The 23,235-nt window shown below is 40.8% G+C and overlaps 1 protein-coding gene across 1 annotated transcript; it reads left to right on the plus strand.

Moving 5' to 3' along the window:
• Positions 1-581: 581 nt before the first annotated feature.
• Positions 582-21,527, plus strand: TNNT1 (troponin T1, slow skeletal type). The gene is made up of 10 exons (XM_060780437.2): positions 582-602; positions 6,802-6,823; positions 7,365-7,425; positions 9,134-9,250; positions 11,966-12,043; positions 15,239-15,352; positions 15,527-15,636; positions 15,833-15,923; positions 19,888-19,928; positions 21,275-21,527. The coding sequence occupies exons 4-10, from the start codon at positions 9,152-9,154 to the stop codon at positions 21,318-21,320; spliced, it is 579 nt and encodes a 192-aa protein (XP_060636420.1). The 5' UTR covers positions 582-602; positions 6,802-6,823; positions 7,365-7,425; positions 9,134-9,151; the 3' UTR covers positions 21,321-21,527.
• Positions 21,528-23,235: the final 1,708 nt, after the last annotated feature.

Genomic DNA, 23,235 nt, shown 5'->3' on the forward strand with positions numbered 1-23,235 from the left:
TGACGGTCGCCAATTTGAAGAAGGCTGGTGCACTCCGTATTATCTGTGGATTGATAGTTGTAACCAATTATCAGTTGGTTATTTTCCCATGTTGACGTTCTGAAAGGTCTGAATGAAAGTTGTCATTGTTATTTGCTTCTTTCCTCTAAACTTAGCCTAATCTACCTCTGTTTAAGCTTTAATGGTGTAGATTTTTTTGCCAGGTATTTTTGCACATGACAATATCAACTTGATCAAACAAAAAGCCATGGTATTCTTTTTCACACCTGTGATCATTATTGTTTTCTCCATCTTCGTGGAGGCCCAGCAACAGTGGAGGCTCAACTTACTTCGCTCTTCTGGACTTTCCATTGTTTCTGATTTAATTTAAGAGCTATTGTCCGCACGATAGGCAAATAAAAGTCTTAAAGACCAACTTATCTTTGGGAACATTCCTCCTATTTAGATTTGTTCTCAGAGGCGGCCAGCAACATTAAGTGATTGGGAAAAAACCTGTACTTTTATCCATATTCATTTGAGCTACATTTTGACATGAAACTAAGAATCCCTCTTTCTCTCTTTCTCTCTGTTTCTTAAAGAAGAGGAACAACCTGAAGAAGAAGGTGAGAAGACCTCATCTGTTTATCCCTCTATCCCAAGTATTTCCATTTCTTTCTTTTTTTCCAGGCTTGTGGCAAACAGAAATCCAGCTGGAATCAAATAGATTAAGGAAGTGGTTTCGTCATAGAAAACCAGGGTCTCTTTCACACTTCATAGTTATTGCATTCTGGTATTACCTTAACTGCTGTGCCTGAATCCTAAGGAACAAGATTCGTTGTTTGGTGAGGCACTATAGCTCTCTTCTCTCATAACAAGGGAAATCTTAGGATACAAGAAATGGACAGTGGGCTATCACAGTGTAGCAAGAAAGAAACTCTGGATACCTACTCCCCAAACAACCTGGTTTCTAAGTACAGTAGAGTCTCGCTTATCCAACATAAATGGACCAGCAGAGCACTGGATAAGTGAAAATGTTGGATAATAAGGAGGGATTAAGGAAAAGCCAATTAAACATCAAATTACATCATGATTTTACAAAGCACCAAAACATCGTGTTTTGCAACAAATCGGCAGAAAAAGCAGTTCAATACACGATAACATTATGTGATAATTACTGTATTTACTAATTTAGCACCAAAACCTTGCAATGTATTGAAACAGCTGTGGATCTGGGAAGGGGGGGGGGCAGACTGCGTTGGATAATACAGAACATTGGAGGAGCGAAGGTTGGATAAGCAAGACTCTACTGTAGTTCTTCTCCCCAAAGAGAATGAGGCCAAGGGAGCAAAAAGCAGGTTTACATTTATGGCATGGAGGTGTATTCATTTTGGTTGGAACTGGTTAGATCTGGCTTTACTCTTCAGGTCTTTTATAGTTCTTTCATTTCCTCAAATTTCTCCCTTCTGGTTTTCAGCTTGAGGAGAATCATAGAAATGCACATGCTCTTATATTCCTGGATTTTCCTTTGAACTGATCGAGTATCACTGACATTGTCTGACTTGGTGTACTACAATTCCCACAACTCCTAGAATTGGACAAGGACGTTGAGAGTTGTTTTCTCAAAACAACTAGAGGGGACTAGGTTGGGGAAGAGTATACTGTGTTATGAAGGTAAAGATAAAGATCTCCCCTGACATTACGTCTGGTGGTGTCCGACTCTGTGGAGTGGTGCTGAGCTCCATTTCTAAGCCAAAGAGCCAGCATTGTCCATAGACACTTCCAAGGTCATGTGGCACCACCAGAGGGTCCATTCTGTGTATTAACTTGGTCCAATATGTGTTCAGACTCTTTTATGTTTATGACCAGCATTCCATCTCTTAGGTGCTTGAAGAAGGTCCTTCACCGATGTAACATCATTTTTCCTTTTTTCCTTTAACCAGGTTTCACACCATGGTCATGGTGGTTTGTTTCGCCTTTCAGTCATAACCAAGCTTTTCTTCTCTTGACCTTTTTTCCCCAATCTCAATATCTACCCACAGAACAGATGTGTGTCTTATATCCATTCTGAGTAATGTGCATTATTTTTTTATTGAAAACACAGTCCAAATGTGGCATTGGTTTCCAATTTTAAACCCCCTCCAACACAGCCCCTATTGGGTGATTCTTCACTACCACCATTTAAGAGAAGAGAACCCCCAGTGGCACAATGGGTTACACCCTTGTGCTGGTAAGACTGCTGACTGATAAGTCAGCAGTTCAAATCTAAGGAGAGTGGGTTGAGCTCCTTCTGTCAGCTCCAGCTGCCCATGCAGGGACATGGGAGAAGCCTAACACTAGGATGGTAATACATCAAACAACCGGGCGTTCCCTGGGCAATGTCCTTGCAGACAACCAATTCTCTCACACCAGAAGCGACTTGTAGTTTCTCAAGACACTCATGACACACAAAAAATTAAGAGAATGAGGAATAAAAGGCATGAAACTTGTTGTGCCTCTTGGAGGCAAGGAAAAGAATAATAACACCATACAAGCATGCAACCAAATCACTCTCTATGAATGGAGAAAGGGGAAAAAGCTGAGCAGAGCATTCTTCTTTTCAAGGATAAGACCTGTTATGGTTTCTTTCCATTCTTCTGCTCCCCAGAACCAGGGTTGAAGTGGTGGGTGGGCTTCCTTCTCATTGGCTAACAAGTGTTTTTAATTTCCCTGTCCCCCTTTACCCCCATCCTGTAGCTCAGTCTCCCCAACTCTTCTACCCATCAGATGTTTTGGATTATAGGTCCCATCAGCCACAGACAGCATGGCGATGGGACTTGTAGCCCAAAGACACAACTGGAGGGTAATGGGTTGGGGATGGCTGTTGTAGATGCCTTTTTCTAACTGCATTTTCCTTTCTTTCCTGGATTTGGTCCTTCCCCTACAACCTCCTTCTCTCTTCTCCTCCTACCTCTCCCGACTTTGCCTCTGTTCCTCCCCCCACATCCTGTCCCTGTGATGTGTGTTGGTTGCAGTGACTGAAGAACCTGAGCCAGCTCCTGAGCCAGGTATATAACTCTCCTTCGCTCCGTCCTTCGTGGGGTGGGGGGCCAACCCAGGAGGAAGACACAAGTAGAAGAAGAAGGCAGCGAAGAAGACAAATCACATTGCTCTGCCTTGACTCAAGACAAGACATACCCTCCAACATTTCCCACACAGAAAGAGAATGCATGTGACCAAATAGCTTCAAAGTGCTGCACATGTTTACTGATGAAGCACACAGGAATTTGCTTTAGCCTGGACCTACTGGAAAAGGCAATATTCTGCCCCTCATCTCTTTGGTGCAAACTACTTTGGCACTTTGGACTGAGTTTTCCTGGCTGTATGGCCATGTTCTAAAAGCACTCTCTCCTGACGTTTCACCCACATCTATAGCAGGTATCCTCAGAGGTTGTGAGGTCTGTTGGAAACTAGGCAAGTGGGGTTTCTATATCTGTAGAGTGTCCAGGGTGGGAGAAAGAACTCTTGTCTATTTGAGGTAGGTGTGAATGTTGTAATTGGCCAGCTTGAGGTCAGTTTCCAACAGACCTCATAACCTCTGAGAATGCCTGCTATAGATGTGGGTGAAATGTCAGGAGAGACTGCTTCTGGAACAAGGACATACAGCCTGGAAAACCCAGAGCAATCAAGTGATTCTGGCCATGAAAGCCCTCGACAACACTTTGAACTGAGTTTGCAGCAACTGAAATAAGCCAAGATGAAGGGAGAAAGTGGGAGGAGGAGTGAAAAATCGGGGCATATTAAAGGCAACTAAAGAAACGAAATCAGTACACTTCCTCAGCACAGTTGGAAGTTGTACAAAACCTGGCATGCCAGCACAGACCAAGGCTGGCTCTATATTGTGGACTTAGTGTATTTTGACATCACTTTAACTGCCATAGCTCAATGCTATTGAATCTTGGGAGATATAGTTTGGTGAGGCACCAGAACTCCTAGGCAGAGAAGGCTACAGACCTTGTAAAACTACCGCTCCCATGATCCCATAGTCTTGAGCCATGGTAATTAAAGTGGAATCACAGTGTTATATATTTTAATAGGACTCATAGTCTCAGGTGCATGGCCAAAGAAATAGACAGAATACAGTAGTGATGGGAATTGCATCACTCTCAACATTCCTCAGCCCTGACTATACTAGCCAGGGCTAACTGCTGGGAACTGTTGTCTATATGGTGGTGCAATGGGTTAAACCCTTGTGCCTGCAGGACTGAAGACTGACAGGTCGGAGGTTTGTATCCGGGGAGAGTGCGAATTAGCTCCCTCTGTCAGCTCCAGCTCCCCATGCAGGGACATGAGAGAAGCCTCCCACAAGGATGGTAAAACATCAAAACATCCGGGCGTCCCCTGGGCAATATCCTTGCAGACAGCCAATTATCTCACACCAAAAGCGACTTGCAGTTTCTCAAGTCACTCCTGACCAACCCCCCTCCCCCCAAATCATGGAAGCTTTCCTAAGCCCTGGCATAGATAGGAAAACAATAATGCCTAGTCCATACAGATAACAGAAAGAGAAAAGGGAATAGGATGTACCATTTCAGACTGGGGGAAGAGGGAAGAAACTTTTTAAATGCATTGCCTAATATTTTTTCCTGCATTTTTAAAAATTAATTTGAAAAAATGGACCCTTACTAACTATAAAATGAGCACTATATTTGGAATTGATTTTTAAAATCAAAAACAGGAGGATGTACATAGGTTCCTAACAAACAAGGTCTTTTTGATATATTTAATGTAAATATATCTACAGGCCCCAATGATGTCCGTGTGCTACACATGTTCTGGATACAAGTGAAGAGTGTGCAGTCGTGTGTTCTCTCTATGTATCTGTGTTAAGAACATGCGTACCTCTCTCATGTCTATAAGGCAAGCAATACATCTAACCCAATAATAGATATTTCCCAGTCTATAGACATGCCTGTGACTGAGGTCATCTCAGGTCACAAAACCTGCCTTCCATTTGTCTAGAGACTCACCTACCAATTACCTTGGGTTAATACTGGATTGCAAAGTCTTGCCTTTCCAGGCTAAATCTTGAATATTCATACAATCCTAGAGTTGGAAAGCATCACGAGGGACATATAGCTGAGTGCATTCGCACTGCAGAAATCTTTAAAGCAGTGGTTCTCAACCTTCCTAATGCTTCGACCCCTTAATACAGTTCCTCATGTTGTAGGGACCCCCAACCATAACATTATTTTTGTTACTACTTCATAACTGTAATGTTAAATCTTATTTTGTATGTGAATCCCTGGAGTGGTTAAATTATGGTTCACAAAGAAAACATAAGAAGTAGGGGTGAAAGAATATTTTAAAACATAGTTGAAAATCATGTTTCTTATGTGGAGAGACACAAACTAGAAGAATCCTTGTCTGATGGGAACCTTTGCAGTTTAGGACTTATCCTTTGGGACTGTTATGAATTGTAATGTAAATATCTGATATGCAGGATGTATTTTCATTGACTGGACCAAATTTGGCACAAATACCTGATACACCCAAATATGAATATTGGTGGGGTTGGGGGGATTGATTTTGTCATTTTAGAGTTGTAGTTGCTGGGATTTATAGTTCAGCTACAATCAAAGGGCATTCTTAACTCCACCACTGATGGAATTGAAGCAAACTTGGCACACAGAACTCCCACAACCAACAGAAAATACTGGAAGGGTTTGGTGGGCATTGACTTTGAGTTTTGGAGCTGTAGTTCTCCTACATCTAGCGAGTACTATGGACTCAAACAATGATCGTTTTGGATCAAACTTGGCATGAATACTCAGTATCCCCAGATGTGAACACTGGTGGAGTTTTCGGAAAATAGACCCTGAGATTTGGGAGTTGTAGTTGTTGGGATTTATAGTTCACCTATAATCAAAGAGCATTCTGAACCCCACCAAAGATAGAATTGGGTCAAACTTCCCACACAGAACCCCCATGACCACTAGAAAATGCTGTGTTTTTTGATGGTCTTTGGTGACCCCTCTGACAACCCCTTGCAACCCCCCAGGGGTCCTGACCCCCAGGTTGAGAAACACTGCTTTAAAGGGTCTGCTCTTAAAACTGCTGTCTAGAACAAGAGAGGTGAAGACCTATGGACAATCCTCACTGTCAAATCAGAAACATCCAGGATAGTCTTAGGCACTATGCTGTCTGAGACAGAGAAAAAATAAGTAAAAAAATAGGAAGCCACTTATTTACTGTCAATCAAGGTACATATTTATTTATTTATTTATTTACTATATTTGTATACTGCCATTTTCAGGCCTTAGGCTGAGAAAACTTAGGAGACATATACTAAATATATGGAAGAATGGGTAGAAAAGCATATTTTCCTGTGCGTTGCTACCATTTTGGGATGCCACCAAATCCTTCCTAAGTTAGCTATCTCTCCCTTTCTAATGGAAGGGCCAACTCTAGTGAACACCAAAGCAATCTGAGCTAATAATCAAGTCAATTAACGTCGGGGGGGGGGGGGGGGAGGATGAAAAAACCAATTGAAACTGATGGAATAGTACATTGGCATAAAACACCAGAGGAAAAAAGAACATAATGTAATGCATTCAAGGCTGAAATTATATCTGAAAGTTTGAAGTTGCTTTTGTGGCTTCTATTCAGGCATTTTAATACTCCCATGCTAGCATTTGCCACGTATCAACATATGGGTCTATGGCACCTTTTTCTCTTCCAAACATATGGATCTGGGTGCCTTAGTATTGCTCGCTGACCATTTCCGAAGGCTCTTTCCATCTCTGCATTTGTTAACGGCCTTTCTCTGTCTTCTCTTTCTCACAGAGGAAGAGCGACCCAAACCAAGGTAAGTGAAAGAAGGAGCTTAACTCAAGGGTGATTGTGAGCACCAGGACACTGAATGGTGTAGTTTTCATTGCAGGTTGGGAGGTAGAGAGGGAGAGGCAAGATATCCGACAATTTGAGTTGCCAACATATTTTTCTTTCAGGGCTCCTGTTTCTTTATGAGCTGCTTGAACAAATGTCAGTTCCCAACTAATCAGTCAAAATTTTACTTCAATTCTGGAGCAAAGTGGCAGCTCTGGCATAACTATGAAGGACCCCAGTTCTAAAAGGCAGCAAAGCCATTGAGGGGAAAACTGTGGCAACCCAACACAAAATTCAAAACTTGCATTTGGAGATCTTGATGTTGACATGCAATGTTAGAAACTCTTAAGGAACTGATCTTCCCTTCCACTCCTCTCTGGGCAATTCAGAGTAGTTATAATTGCTTTTTTATCCCTGGTTTGACAAGAGAAAAGAGGCCTATAATATTTTGTATTTGTCCAAAGCTATTTCAGGTATTGACGCTGTTCTTTTTCCCCTTGTCTGTGTCTGTCCACACAAAGGCCAGTGGTTCCACAGTTGGCTCCTCCGAAAATCCCAGAGGGAGAGAGAGTAGATTTCGATGTGAGTATTATTGTTGAATATTTGAGGTGTGTATCACTTTTGTTACACTCCCATATGTGTGCTGTTGCTTCTCACAAAGACTAACATAAAATCAATTGGCTTATTAGCCACAAGTTTCACTTTGACCACATATACTTGTCTGTCATGTCGGTGTTTAACGGCATTGAATGTTTTCCATATATGTGTTCTGTGATCCGCTCTGAGTCCCCTTCAGGGTGAAGGGCAGACTATAGATACTGTAAGTTAATAAATAAATAAATAAACAAGGTTGTAATGTCATGGCGGACAGGAGTTACAATGCCCCAATAAGACCTTTAAATAAATAATAGCAAGAGGAGATTACTAACATGAAGAGCAGAGCAATGGAAAGGAATATGGCTACCAGTATTCTGGCTACCAGTATTAAAAAACTCTAAAATTACAACAGCAAAACAGCAGAGAGGAAACAACCAGGCACAGCTTAACACCTCTCAACAGGGGATTTTCCCAGGCTCAGCCAGGCCTTCAAATGCTAATGAAGGTGGTCAGTTGAAACATTCACACCTAGCTCCAGCAGGGAAGAGCTCTTTGCCCCACCCCAGCCATTCCACAGATATATAAACCCATTGTCCTAATTCCAACAGACCTCACTACCTCTGAGGATGCTTGCCATAGATGCAGGCGAAACGTCAGGAGAAATGCCTCTAGAACATGGCCCTATAGCACGAAAAAAAACCCCACAAGAACCTAGTTATTCCAGCCATGAAAGCCTTTGACAATACAATGGAAAGGAAGTTACTCAAGACAGTATTCTATTTACTATAAGTGTCTGCCACATGCTCTTCTACCTTTGGGGAGAAAAGATGGGCATCTTTATCTTCTTTCCTTTCTTCCCGATGAATGGAATCACATAGATGAAAGAAAGCAAGTCTATGTAGAAAAGTGCCTAGAAGGGAAGGGGTTTATAGCAGCCCTTCTTCATGCCATACTTCCATTAACTCTTATGGTTGTTTCTGAATTTTAAAAGACCAAAGGACTGAATGGGAAGAACTATAGTGAGGGGATCAGAGTTCATCAATAAGCACTCCTGAACCTTTAAGACCTCCGTAGTATCCTATCCATTGTACTGCCAGCCCTCCATATCCAAAGGTTCTGGAACCACGGATCCAACCAACTACAGCTCAAAAGTCCAAAAAGCAAACCAAATATCACTGTATTGATGTAACCTTCTGCCACTTCACAGATCCTCAGACTCTCTCTTGCATTCTTTGGATTTTTCTCCATTTTATGGAATGTAATGGGACTTGAGCATCATTGGATTTTGTTATCCACCAGGGTCCTGGAGCCAAACCCCAGCAGATACTGAGGATTCACTGTATCAACAAATCAAATTCATTCTGCTATTTTTAACTCCACTCATGACCTACCTTAAGGTTCCTAGGAATGTATTGTTGATGGCTTTCATACCTGGAATCACTGGGTTGTTGTGGGTTTTTCGGGCTGTATGGCCATGTTCTAGAAGCATTCTCTCCTGATGTTTTGCCTGCATCTGTGGCAGGCATCCTCAGAGGTTGTAAGGTCACAGCCTCTGAGGATGCCTGCCACAGATGCAGGCGAAACGTCAGGAGAGAATGCTTCTAGAACATGGCCATATAGCCTGAAAAATCTACAACAACCCAGTTCCTAGGAATAATCAGAAAGATAACACCTTTCTCACTATCTCTGACAGGACATCCACCGCAAGCGTATGGAAAAGGACCTGCTGGAGTTGCAGACCCTCATTGATGTACACTTCGAGCAGAGGAAAAAGGAAGAGGAAGAACTTGTTGGTCTCATGTCAAGGATTGTGAGTTCCAGACAGGAAGTAAAGTCTGGTTTGGCCTTTGTATTGGAGTTTCTCCCATTGTGTGATCTGTCTCTAGCCTTCTTTGCCAAAAAGTGCTGACCAAAAGGTCGGTGGTTCGAATCCGGAGAGTGGAATTAGCTCCCATCTGTCAGCTCCAGCTTCTCATGAGGGGGCATGAGGGAAACCTCCCACAGGATGGTTTTGCAGATGACCAAATCTCTCACACCAGAAGCGACGTGCAGTTTCTCAAGTCGCTCCTGACACACACACAAAAACACACCAAACTACAACTCCTAGGATTTTTTATTACCTTTTATTTTAATCCCAGACAAGATAGCAATGTCCAAATTTTTGTTCCTTTCTGAACCAGTCCAGTTTTGGATCTGACAAACCCAGAATTCTTTAACATTAAGCCACAGCAGTTAAAGTGGCACCAAACTGAATCAATTCTGTGTTGTAGATACACTCCTAGTCCAACCTTCAAACCATTATAGCACATCAATATATGAGTTTGCTTCTTTGCTTCCTATCCCAGTTTAGCCCCTGTGGGTCCCTTCTCCCTCCCCAACCCATGTATGCAATGAATTAGCAGTGGGATGTGAACATCAGCACAGCTCTGCAGGATTAACCAGCAAAGGTGAAAATGCCAAACCAGACTGGGAAAAGGCGAATAGAAGCCTTCCCCTTCATGTCACTTCTTCCCAATCCTTTCTGGTTTTGGTGAAGCAGATCCTCTGTCTCCACTTGCAATCTGCTTGTATACTGGCAAACAAAATGTCTTCAACTGCCTCTCCTATGATGCCAAACCCAGCACAGTTGTCCCAGAGGTCTCAATACTTACATTGATGAAAAATACATACTGTTTTTTTGCTCCCCATCATACTAAACAATGATTTAAAATAAAATAAAACGTTTAAAAGTTCAAAGATGACAAAACCTGACGGCTCAGTTAAGACAAAGGTTGCTCTTTACTCCCATCTTGTGGTTGTTTAGTCGGTTAGTTACATTAAAGTTGTGGGGAAAGTTCAGATAATGTATATGAATGTTCCCCTCAAACATTTGTCAACTTATGGCAACTTCCATGGATTTCATAGGGTTTTCTTAGGCCAGGCTCAGAGGTGGTTTTGCCAATAGCTTCCTTAGAAATATAGCCTCCGGCACCTGGCATTACTTGGTTGTCCCCATCCAAGTGCTAACAAGGGCGGACTCTGTGTAGCTTCCAAGATTGGATGGGTTCTAACGCCTTTGGGGTATTTTAGCCTATTGTGGGTCACTCAGAAAATGACTCCATGTGGATATGGCTTATGATTAAAATTTTAAAAATAAAAACCTGTTCCATCAAAATGGCAACAACTGGCTTGGAAAACCTGCCACCTTTTTCCACTTTGTTGTTGTGTGCCTTCAGGTCATTTCTTTGGCCAGCGTTTCTCAACCTGGGGGTTGGGACCCCTGGAGGTGTCACAGGGGTTGCCAAAGACCATCAGAAAACACAGTATTTTCTGTTGGTCATGGGGGTTCTGTGTGGGAAGTCTGGCCCAATTCTATAATTGGTGGGGTTCAGAATGCTCTTTGATTGTAGGTGAACTATAAATCTCAACAACTACAAGTCCCAAATGTCAATGCCTGTTTTCCCCAAACTGCACCAGTGTTTGCATTTGGGCATATTGAGTATCTGTGCCAAGTTTGGTCCAGATCCATCATTGTTTGAGTACACAGTTCTCTCCAGATTTAAGTGAACTACAGCTCCAAAACCTCAAGGTCAATGTCTGCCAAACCCTTCCAGTATTTTCTGTTGGTCATGGGAGTTCTCTGTGTCAAGTTTGGTTCAATTCCATCATTGCTGGAGTTCAGAATGCTCTTTGGTTGTGGGTGACCTATAAATCCCAGCAACTACAACTGCCAAATGACAAAATCAATCTCCCCAAACCCCACCAGAATTCAAATTTGGGTGTATCGGGTATTTGTGTCAGATTTGGTCCAGTGAATAAAAATACATCCTGCATATCAGGCATTTACATTACGATTTATAACAGTAGCAAAATTTCAGTTATGAAGTAGCAATGAAAATAATTTTATGGTTGGGGGTCACCACAACATGAGGAACTGTATTAAGGGGTCGCACCATTAGGAAGGTTGAGAAACACTGTCTTAGGCAATCCTTAGGCAAATCTATCATGGTATTTTCTCAGCAAGATTTGTCCAGAGGAGGTTGGCCAATTCCTTCCTCTGAGGCTCCATCTATACTGCCTTATAATGCAGTTTCAGAATGGAGATTAGTTGCATTGAATAGCATTATATGGCAGTATAGATGAGGCCAGAGAGATGATGATGATGATGATGATGATGATGATGATGATAATACATTTTATTTATTACCTGCCTCTCCTGATGGCTGAAGTGTCACACAGCTAGTTTCCTGGCTGAATGCAGATTCAGACACTGCTCTACAGAGCCATAGTCAAACCAGTTCCCCACCCCCACCATGGTATTAGTATTAGTATCACTATGATTATTATCTCACTTTTATCTTTTCTGGGAACTGTAGTCCAGAAAAGAAACTTTCCAAACTCTGAACAATATACATAAAGAAATTCCAGGATTCAGTAGAAGAAGGGAAAGTGGATTTCTATTTCAGTAAGTAAGTGATACTTCAGTCTCAGTAAGTAAGAGATGAAAAGACCTGACCCACTTTCCTTCATTTGTGTCCCCTTCCAGGAGCACCGACGGGCAGAAAGGGCTGAACAACAGCGGGTTCGCACTGAGAAAGAACGGGAGCGACAAGCCAAACTTGCAGTGAGCATTGCCATGTTGCAGCCATTTTGAGTCTCTTTTTTAAGAGAGAAAAAGTAGGATGCAAATAATGATGTAATGATGATGATTATGGTGATGGGTCTGTATGTATATATTGTTGAAGGCTTTCATGGCCAGAATCACTGGGCTATTGTATGTTTTTCGGGCTGTATGGTCATGTTCCAGAAGCACTTTCTCCTGACGTTTTGCTTGCATCTATGGTAGGCATCCTCAGAGGTTGCAAGGTCTGTTGGAAACTAGAAAAATGGGGTTCATATATCTGTGGAATGTCCATCATGGGAAAAAGAACTCTTGCCTGTTGGGAGTAGATGTGAATGTTTCAAACTGGTCACCTTGATTAGCATTTAATGGCCAAGCAGTTTCAAGGTGTGGCTTCTTACTGCCTGGGGGAATCCTTTGTTGAGAGGTGATTAGCTGTCCCTGATTGTTTCCCTGTTTTTTTAGTGTTGTTCTTTATTTACTGTTATGATTTTAGAGTTTTTTAATACTAGTAGCCAGATTTTGTTCATTTTCACGGTTTCTTCCTTTCTGTTGAAATTGTCCACATGCTTGTGGATTTCAATGGCTTCTCTATGTAGTTTGACATGATAGTTGTTAGTGTGGTCCAGCATTTCTGTGTTCTCAAATAATATGCTGTGCCCAGGTTGGTTCATTAGGTGCTCTGCTATGGCTGACTTCTCAGGTTGAGTTAGTCTGCAGTGCCTTTCATGTTCCTTGATTCGTGTCTGGGCAATGCTGCGTTTGGTGGTCCCTATGTAGACTTGTCCATGGTACACGGTAGACCCCTGCAGAGGTGAGAGGATCCCTCTTCCCCTTTGCTGAATGTAGCATTTGTTGGATTTTCTTACTGGGTCTGTAGATAGTTTGTAGGTTGTTTTCCTCATCAGCTTCCCTGTGCAATCAGTGGTTCCCTTGATGTATGGCAAGAACACTTTTCCTCTGTCTTTACTCTTGTGGCTTGTTCTTGGTCTTGCAGCTATTCTGATGTCTGTGGAGGAGTCTCCATTGGCCTGTAGATCCCATTTTAGGTGGTTCAGTTTGTCTTGAGGAGGTGGAGTTCGCAAATTCTTTTTGCACGGTCTGCCAGGTCTTGACTTGGGTGATGGTTTTGTGTGTTTGTGTATATATATACACTAGCCATCCCCTGCCACGCATTGCTGTGGCCCAGTCTGTGTATATGTGTTTTGTGTGTGTATATATGTGTGTATATATTTGTGTATATGTGTATATGTGTATATATGTTGTTTTGCGAATGCATTGTAATGAATTTTTTATTTTTTGCCTTTTAAGTCTCTTCTGCTGTGTTTTTCAGTGTTTTTATGAGTAATGATCACTTGTTGGCCTGATTTGTGTATTGTGTCCAAATTTGGTGTCAATTCATCCAGTGGTTTTTGGGTTATGTTAATACCACAAACGTGTGTGTGTGTATACACACATACACACATAGAATCATAGAATCAAAGAGTTGGAAGAGACCTCATGGGCCATCCAGTCCAACCCCCTGCCAAGAAGCAGGAATATTGCATTCAAATCACCCCTGACAGATGGCCATCCAGCCTCTGTTTAACACATGCACCCACACACATACACATGCACCCACACACAGACACACAAACTCACTAGCCATCCCCTGCCATCCCCTGCCACACGTTGCTGTGGCCCAGTCTGTGTATATGTGTTTTGTGTGTGTATATATGTGTGTATATATTTGTGTATATGTGTATATATGTTGTTTTGCAAATGCGTTGTAATGTATTTTTAATTATTATTTTTTTGCTTTTTAAGTCTCTTCTGCTGTATTTTTCAGTGTTTTTATGAGTGATGGTCACTTCTTGGTTTGACATGTGTATTGTGTCCTGATTTGGTGTCAATTTATCCAGTATTTTTTGAGTTATGTTAATCCCACAAACGAGTGTATATGTGTGTATGTGTGTTTTGTGTGTGTATATATGTGTGTATGTGTGTGTATATATTTGTGTATATGTGTGCTTTTGCGAATGCTTTGTAATGCTTTTTTGTTTTTGTTTTGTTTTGCTTTTTAAATCTCTTCTCCTGTGTTTTAGGTGTTTTTATGAGAGATGGTCACTCATTGGCCTGATAGGTGTATTGTGTCCAAATTTGGTGTCAATTCATCCAGTGGTTTTTGAGTTATGTTAATCCCACAAACTAACGTTACATTTTTATTTATATAGATACACACTAAGTCACAAATCACAACCTAAAATTATCCCCCTCCATCCTTCTTTCTCCTCCCAAAGTCACAGCCAGTGAAAGATTATTTCCTTGTCAGTCTTCTTACTGACAAATTAGCCTTTAATCTATTGTCTAGACATGTCTTCCCTATAGTCTATTAGTCATTTAACCAAAATCTCACTGGATCTGAAGGTGGTTTAAATTTGCTATAGCTATGACACATACGTAGCTCATAAACGGTTTCCATATAACCTTGAACCAATTCTCTTTTCATTTCTCCTCTCTCTAATCTTATTTTGTATGTGAATCTCTGGAGTGATTAAATTATGGTTCACAAAGAAAACATAAGAAGTAGGAGTGAAAGAATATTTAAAAACATAGTTGAAAATCATGTTTTTTATGTTGAGAAACTCAAACAAGAAGAATCCTTGTCTGATGAGAACCTTTGCAGTTTGGGACTTATCCTTTGCGATATGGTTCATATTGAAATGTTCATTTATACTCAAAAGACATGCTTCAATGCATGTTTTCTCTAAAAACATGGTTTTCAGTACACGTTTAGTACGCCGCTTATATTCTTGTCTCCAAAAAGGCATTTCAGGTGCATATTTTGATACATTTAAGCAGCCAAGCATTGCATTTAGAAAATCCATGGAAAGGTTAGATCAGGTATGGGCAAACTTGGACCCTCCAGGTGTTTTGGACTTCAGCTCCCACAATTCCTAACAACCGGTAGGCTGTTAGGAATTGTGGGAGCTGAAGTCCAAAACACCTGGAGGGTCCAAGTTTGCCCATACTTGGATTAGATCATAGCCAAGAGATGCAAATTGGGATGTTTTATTGCAAAACTGAATTTTTCAGGCATCCATACGCTTCAAAAATGGACTATTCATTGGGAAGTGAGGACCAGCAAAAGAAATCCCAGATGTTTTCTTTTCCCTGGTTTTGAATAAGGGATTTTACTGCCTTTATTGTTCAATGCAGGAAGAGAAGATGAGGAAGGAGGAGGAAGAGGCTAAGAAGAGAGCTGAAGATGATGCCAAGAAGAAGAAAGTGCTCTCCAACATGGGTGCTCATTTTGGTGGCTACCTGGTCAAGGTAAGCTGCTTGGAGTTAGTATGGATGACATAACTTTTTTTGGAGGGGGGGGGGTTACAATATGGTAGTTTTCTCTATTTCTTGAGGAAATCCCCATATCAGTAAAAGAAACTCTGTGCATCAAAGCAGTTGTCTCCGATTCCATCTGTTTGGTGTTTAACTGTCCCCTCTTAGGCTGAGCAAAAGCGGGGCAAGAGGCAGACGGGCCGTGAAATGAAGATCCGGATCTTATCTGAGCGAAGAAAGCCTCTGAACATAGATAATATGAATGAGCAACAGCTGAGGTGGGTAATGGAGCAGAACTACATTTGAGTGCACTTCCTGGGTCAGAAGGCTGATTTTTCAAATGAGATTTGAAATGTTGTGAGCCCCTCCTGGAGGTGAGAAGATCGGTATAGAAAACTTTTAAATAAATAAATAATTTCAGGGGAAGGGATTTATAAGTGAAGCGTCTGGCACTGTTTACCTTTCTCTTTTCAGGGACAAAGCCAAGGAACTGCATGACTGGATCCATCAGCTTGAGTCAGAAAAGTTTGACCTGATGGAGAAACTCCAAGGCCAGAAATATGAGGTAAGGAGAAGAATGAACTTCAGCTTTTAGTTCCTCTTTCAGGTGGCTTGCCAGATCTCAGATGGGACAGGTCCATAAAGAGACAAAAAGGTTGTGCCAATGCAGGCAATAAAACCATGGGAGTTTTAGTTTGGTGAGATACCAACACATTATGGTAAAGAAGGCTAAAGATCTTGTAAAGCAGGCATGGGCAAACTTCAGCCCTACAGGTGTTTTGGACTTCATCTCTCACAATTCCAAAACACCTGGAGGGCCAAAGTTTGCCCATTGCTGTTGTAAAGCTGCAACTGCCATGATTCCATAGCATTCATCCATAGCAGTTAGCGATATCATTAATTGTACAATGTAGATGCGCCCCAAGACCCATCCAGCGGCGCACAGTTTCCAAGACTCTGGCCCAGTTTACCTGTCCGAACGGATTCTCCCCTATGAGCCATCAAGGCTATTAAGATCTTCCGGGGGGGGGGGCTGCTCTCAGTCCCACCACCCTCGCAGTCGCGCTTGGTGGGGATGAGAGACAGGGCCTTCTCGGTGGTGGCTCCCCAGCTCTGGAACTCCCTTCCACTGGAGATCTGCCCCCTCCCTCCTGACTTTCAGGAAATTACTAAAGACCTGGCTCTGGAATGTGGCTTTTGAGGACTGAGTCTTTAATGAACTGTGACTACGACTACGACTGCAATTGTATTGACATTTTGGCCTGGGTAATTGTAATGATGATGTTTTATTGTATTTTACTGTGTTGTTTTAATCCTTAATGATGTTGCACTCGGTTGTATTTGTATATTTTGTAATTGCATATATGCTGTAAACCGACCTGAGTCCCTCGGTTGAGGTGAGAAGGCAGGTATAGAAATCTTCCAAATAAATAAATAAATAAATAAATGTGTGAATGACTGTAGTTTTGGAGGTGTTCTCAGACGTTCTGGGTTATGTGGCTAAACCTGACTTTACTGTTTCACATGGGAATGGTGCAGCTTGTTCTGAAGAACAGTAGGGTTGCCAGTTAGGGATAGTCCCAGTCCCTGATGTCTCCTGGCCAAAATCTAAAACTTATTGACAACCCCTGGTGAGATGCTTTGTGATTTGTCTAAGTTTCTTTGTCTTAAATTTGAAGTCTCTCTCTCTCTTTCTCTCTCTCTTTGTTTTAAAAAAAACACATTACAGACCACTATAAGAGTTTATAAAATCTTTACAACAGTTTTCAGTGATGTATCCATGTGTGAATCCATCACAGCATAAAAAGGAGGAAGGCAGGAGGAGGAAAATTAGAATGCAGCAGCATCTTTCAGACTAATTTGTTTTTATTTTAGCACGAGCTTTTACAGACAGAAACCTCTTTCTTAAGAGGCCATTCACTCTGTGCTACATCTCAAGAAATGGGTCTGACGAATATCCTTCTGATCCCCATCCACAGGGATGTAGCAGAAGGCAGGATAATCATTCACAAGGAAGAATAGATACTCAGTTTAAGAGATGCCTGGCATCACAGTTCTAGATCAGCACTACGACTGGGTTAGATGAAGTTAGGCTGAAGAATGTGAGACAGAGGTGGTGATCCTCTTGTTGGGCTAGTGGGCTTATTAACAAAAGACCTTCCTCATAAATGTACAGCAGAGTAAATTATTAGCAGCAGCGTGACCCAGCATCAATAGCCCAAAGTGATAAAAAGTAGGGCTGGGCGGTTTCGTTTCGTTAATTCGTAATTCGTTAAAAATTCGTTATTTTTTTTGTTAACGAAGCGATAACGAACCATTTTGGAGCAACTTAAAAACGAAACGAATTTTTCAATTCGTTTCGTAAATGCTTCGTATTTCGTTATGTATTCGTTCCGTTATTGGTTTGAGGTCGTTTTGTTATTATTTCCGCATGTCTGGGGCAAGTTTTATAGTTGTTTTTTGTTTAATTAGTAAAAAAAAATTATAATATCACACCAACAGTCAACAACAGAGGGAGAGGGAAGCTTCAGAAGTTCCCCCTGTCCCATTTGGAGGTTTTTTAGCGTATTGCGCGGTTGCGCCCGCCATTAACGAATCGATTCGTTATTGTTTCGTTATTGTTTTGTAATTGTTTTGTAATTTTTTTACCATTTACGAAATTTCGTAAATATCGAACTTTTAAAAAAAAATCGAAATTCTTTTAAATATCAAAACACAAAAAACCCCAAAAAACGAATCGATTTTAGAAACAAATTTTTCCGTTGTTACCCAGGCCTAATAAAAAGACAAAAACACACAGACCAATGTTATCTCTTCCATTTGAGGTAGTAAAATAATATAGTTGCACTATTTATAATAAGGTTTCCACAACACAAAGTCCTTTATACTTCCTTCTTTGCTTCCATGCTGAGCTTCTTCCTCATACAGATAAACAGCTTCACTTTCACAGAGCCTCCTCTAAAAACTAACTAATATTGGAGCATCCCACAGTAGCTTTTTACATACAGCAGCCTTTATACTGGAGCTTTACACATGAGGCTTTACACGTGAGACTTGCAACCTGGGGCTCTTTCACTGACGCTTCTCACAGCAGGCCTTCTCACACTTGGCCGCATAAACGAAGGCCTACCTCACATACTAAGGCAGTGGTTCTCAACCTGTGGGTCCCCAGATGTTTTGGACTTCAACTCCCAGAAATCCTAACAGTTGGTAAACTGGCTGGGATTTCTGGAAGTTGTAGGCCAAAACACCTGGGACCCACAAGTTGAGAACAACTGGACTAAGGCCTTTCTCCCACTGAGGTTTACCTCAGACTGGGGCATTACTAAGCAACAGGCACGCCTGCTTATATTGAACCGCAGCTTCTCTAAGTCATTGCATCCATTTAATACTTTCAGTGCTTGACTCATATCTTTGTAATTAAAAATAACTAGTTAATTTTTAATATTTATGGCATTTCTTCCATGCTCTCAAAGTGGGAAACTTTGAGCATGTCATGCTCTATCTCAAAAGAGCAGTGCTCTTTTTTGGTCATGAAGTTCTTGGTTCCAAATCTACAAGTCGGAAAATGCTGGAAAAGGATGCTCTGGCTCGAGAGACAATAGATTTATGCCCCCTTTCCTCTCTGATGGCCAGCTGCCACCTCTAACGTTTACCTATTAGCCTCTGGAAATGCAAAGTCTTACTAATCTATACCATTACATTTGAGAAAATTGAATTAGTTAGCCATACAAGTATGAAGAATCATCCTAAATTATGTGCCACTGCTATATTTATAAAAAGAAGATGAAATGAAAGGATATTCTCAGAGATTGGACTTAGGTCTCATGCCAAAAATGGGGAAACTTTCCAAAATAGCAATCCAAGTTAATATGGAATTTATGTTAATGGCAATTGCAGGGAATAAAAACATTGTCGCGAAGAACCAAGACTTATTTAAAGCAACGATTTTAGGAGGAAAGGCAGTAATAGCCTGAGGATGGAGAGATGAAAAAATAGAATCTGGAAAATTGGAATAAATATTTATTTGAACAAGTCATACCGGGTCCCTTGGGGAGATGGTAGCGGGTACAAATAACGCTTTATTATTGTTATTATTATAAGTCCAATCAGATATTATTACATGTATAACCCAAGAAGGTTCACAGGAGGACATAATAGAAGAAATTAAAGAGAAATGGCCAGTTTATATGAAATGGGTAGAAGAAGGTGAAGTCGGCATCTATATATTGTGCAAAGACTGAAAAGGCTGTGCTTGTGGTTAAAAATAAAGATAAAGAGAGAAAAGTGGTGGGAGGAGGGGGGAGAAAAAATGCAATATGAACAATTCTGTAAAGAATGTGAATAGATGATATAGAAATATTTTAGCATAATGTAAACCTACAATAGACATTTATTATCTGTTCAAATATGATGTTTTTTTGTTTTCAATAAAAAATAAAGAAGAAGAAAAACATCAAAAATCATGCCAAAAATGATCACTCTCACCAGTTTCTTCGCTGTGTTGCTTTCCCTCTCTCTTCCTACAGATCAATGTCCTTTACAACCGGATTAGCCATGCTCAGAAATTGTGAGTACCTTGTGAAACATAGATCTCTGCAATGTGGATGCAGGGACTAGAATTCACTGAGGCATAAGAGTTCAAATGAAACATTTCACAATGGTCCAGCCCACCTCACCTCCAATCCAGCAATGTCAGGTTCCGGGAAATGGATGCTTTGAGTGTCATATCTTAGATAAGCCCAAATCCAGCTTTTTCTGGGTTTTAGGAAAATAACAAAAACAGCTGTGAAGCATATTTAAGATAGATAGCATCAGGTTTCATGGAGGCAATCCAGTTCCTGAGGATGTTGATTGTAGCCACCAAAACTCATGGCATGAGAAGTCTGCCCATGCGTGTTAACGTGGCTATGAAATCTTTTGCTAGTTTCCCAAATCGAAACTCATCAAATATAGAAACCCAGTGATGGCACTGAACATTCACACAAAATTCAAAATTTTAACATGGCAGATTTAGCAATGAGGTCAGGTCTTCCAGCCATCTACCAATGTGTTTCAAAAAAAAAAAGTCTTACTATCTTTCAATTTTATTTTAATTTTTTATATCAGGAGCGACTTGAGAAACTGCAAGTCACTTCTGGTGTGAGAATTGGCCATCTCAAGGACGTTGCCCAGGGAATGTCTGGATGTTTTACCATCCCGTGGGAGGCTTCTTTCATGTCCCCACATGGGAAGCTGAAGCTGACAGACAGGAGCTCACCCTGCTCCCCAGGTTTAACCCGCCGACCTTTCGGTCAGCAGACCTGCTGGCACAAGAGTTTAAGCCATGGCACCAACAGGGGCTCTACATAGTACTATATTTGGTAATAAACAGCAGGATCAGCCTATTCATGACATCCATTGTCAGAAATGAAGATCACTACAGAACTATACTTATAAAAGGCCTTTCATACCTGGATATTCATAAGTTCATAAATTATACTTGTAGTCCTTTTGACTAATGTGAGAAAGCTTCAATTTTCCCGTTTCATTTAAACTTAACCATAAACAAACTTCATTAATTCCTTCATTCTCCGATTTCCCTTTTATTGACCCAGCCAAATGGTCTTCTATTAACCATCTATGTTTCCATGTAGTATATATGCAACAATTGTTGACATTTATGGCATAACTTCAAAGAAGTCATGGCAGACAGATATTCCAACTTCCACTCTACTACATCCAGAAATTTGGGATTAATTTTCCTTGTTAAGTAAATTTTAGACCTCATCCCTCTCCGTAGTCCCAACCAGATAGATGGGATAAAGAGATGTGTGTTTTGTTTCTTCATTGATGTGTTTTGTTTATTCATTGATTCCTAGGAACTGACTTGGGAAATAGTCCACATATTATAAAGTGTGCATCTTTCTCTTGTAGCAAAAAAGGTGCCGGAAAAGCCAGACTTGGCGGACGCTGGAAGTAAAAAAACTCAAGAAACCAGGTCTGGACGCTTCATTGGCAGGAAAAAATGGCTATTGACTCCATCGCATTGCTTGCCCTTGTCTAGTTTTGTTCTGAAATTGACCACTCTGCCCTGTATCCATTCTCCTCCACTTCTTGTCATGTGTGCCTGTAACATATTGCATGTTATGAACCACACGCAATAAATCAACTTCTCTCCTCTGTGGAATCTCTCTGCAAAGTGCATTCCTTTCTGCTAATAGGGACATCATAGGAAAACATAAGGAAACACAGTGTGGTGTAGTAGTTACATGCTGGCCTTGAATTCCAAGAGACTGGGGTTCAAATCCTTTCTCAGCCATGGAGCCTCACTAGGTGATTTTGGGCAAGTCTCACAATGGGCAGAAGGCAATGGCAACCCTCTAACAAATATATCTTGACTGCAAACCGCAATGATAAAGCCACATAAATCAGAGCTGATGTCTTTTTTTCATTGTTTTAATTCAATTGTAACATAAAAATGCAAAAAAGCCAATATTTATACACATACTTATAAACATACTTAACTACATAACTATACAATTACTCCTACAAATAAATAAATAAATAAATATAGATAAAGGTTTCCCTAAGTCTAGTCGAGTCCGACTCTGGGTGGTGGTGTTCATCTCCATTTCTAAGCTGAAGAGCCGGCATTGTCCATAGATGCCTCCAAGGTCATGTGGCCGACATGACTGCATGGAGTGCCGTTACCTTCCCGCAGAAGTGGTACCTATTGATCTATTCACATTTGCATGTTTTTGAACTGCTAGGTTGGCAGAAGCTGGGCTAAAAGCAGGAGTTCACCCCACTTCCCGGATTCGAACTTTTGGTCAGCAAGTTCAGCAGCTCAGTGGTTTAACCCACTGCACCACCATATATATATATGTGTGTGTGTGTGTGTGTGTGTGTATGTATATATATGTATATGTATGTGTGTGTGTATATATATATATATATATATATATATATATATATATATAGTTATATATGTAATATAGGTGTGTGTGTGTATGTATATATATATATATAGTTATATATGTAATTAGAATATATATTCTAATTACATATATAAAAATAAAATAGAAACATATACATAAATCAGTTTTATGTTTCTGATTCCCTTTTGTCCATTTCTCCATAGTTTAACATGTTTTCTTCCTCCCTATACCCTGCAGATTCTTTACTTCTAGTAGTTTTCTATATTAACAAATGACTATCCCAACATTTGGTATCTCCAAACAGAAAAGTCTTTTCTTCTCCCCCAAATAAATGGCGATTAAAAGAGTCTCCATTATTTTAGGGAAGACCAACAAAATTGTTAACTTGCCCATTTCTTAGTTCCCACATCTTCACTGTCCAACTTTCTATAGTTGATATTTTTGTCTTTTTCCATTGTTGAGCATATAGTCAGAGCAACTTGAATGCATGTCACAAGAACAACAAAAAACTGAAATCTCTGTGTAATTTGTTATTCTGAACAATACTGTGTACGTGGTGTGTGTGTGTGTGTGTGTGTGTAAAATGAATGAGGTCTTCTGACACAGAGGAAGAAGAAGAGGCTGCCTCCCATCTGGCAAAACGAGGAAGTGAGAGAAACTGAAACTGACCAAATATGTGCATTTTTGTTCCAAACAGACACTACATCCAGGCCATGGTAGCTCAGGTCTTCCAAGTCAATAGAGAATTGAATCCACTTTGGATTTTAGCCTGACCTCTAAGAGAGAAATCCAATTTGCTTAGCCAATTTTGTTGAGAGAATTCAGCTCACCAGACAGCTTCTTTTAATGTATTGTCGAAGGCTTTCATGGCTGGAATCACTGGGTTGTTGTAGGTTTTTTCGGGCTATATGGCCATGTTCTAGAGGCATTCTCTCCTGACATTTCGTCTGCATCTAT

The sequence above is a fragment of the Anolis sagrei genome, chromosome 6 (genome assembly GCF_037176765.1).
Source record: "Anolis sagrei isolate rAnoSag1 chromosome 6, rAnoSag1.mat, whole genome shotgun sequence".
NCBI classification, from domain to species: Eukaryota; Metazoa; Chordata; class Lepidosauria; order Squamata; family Dactyloidae; genus Anolis; species Anolis sagrei.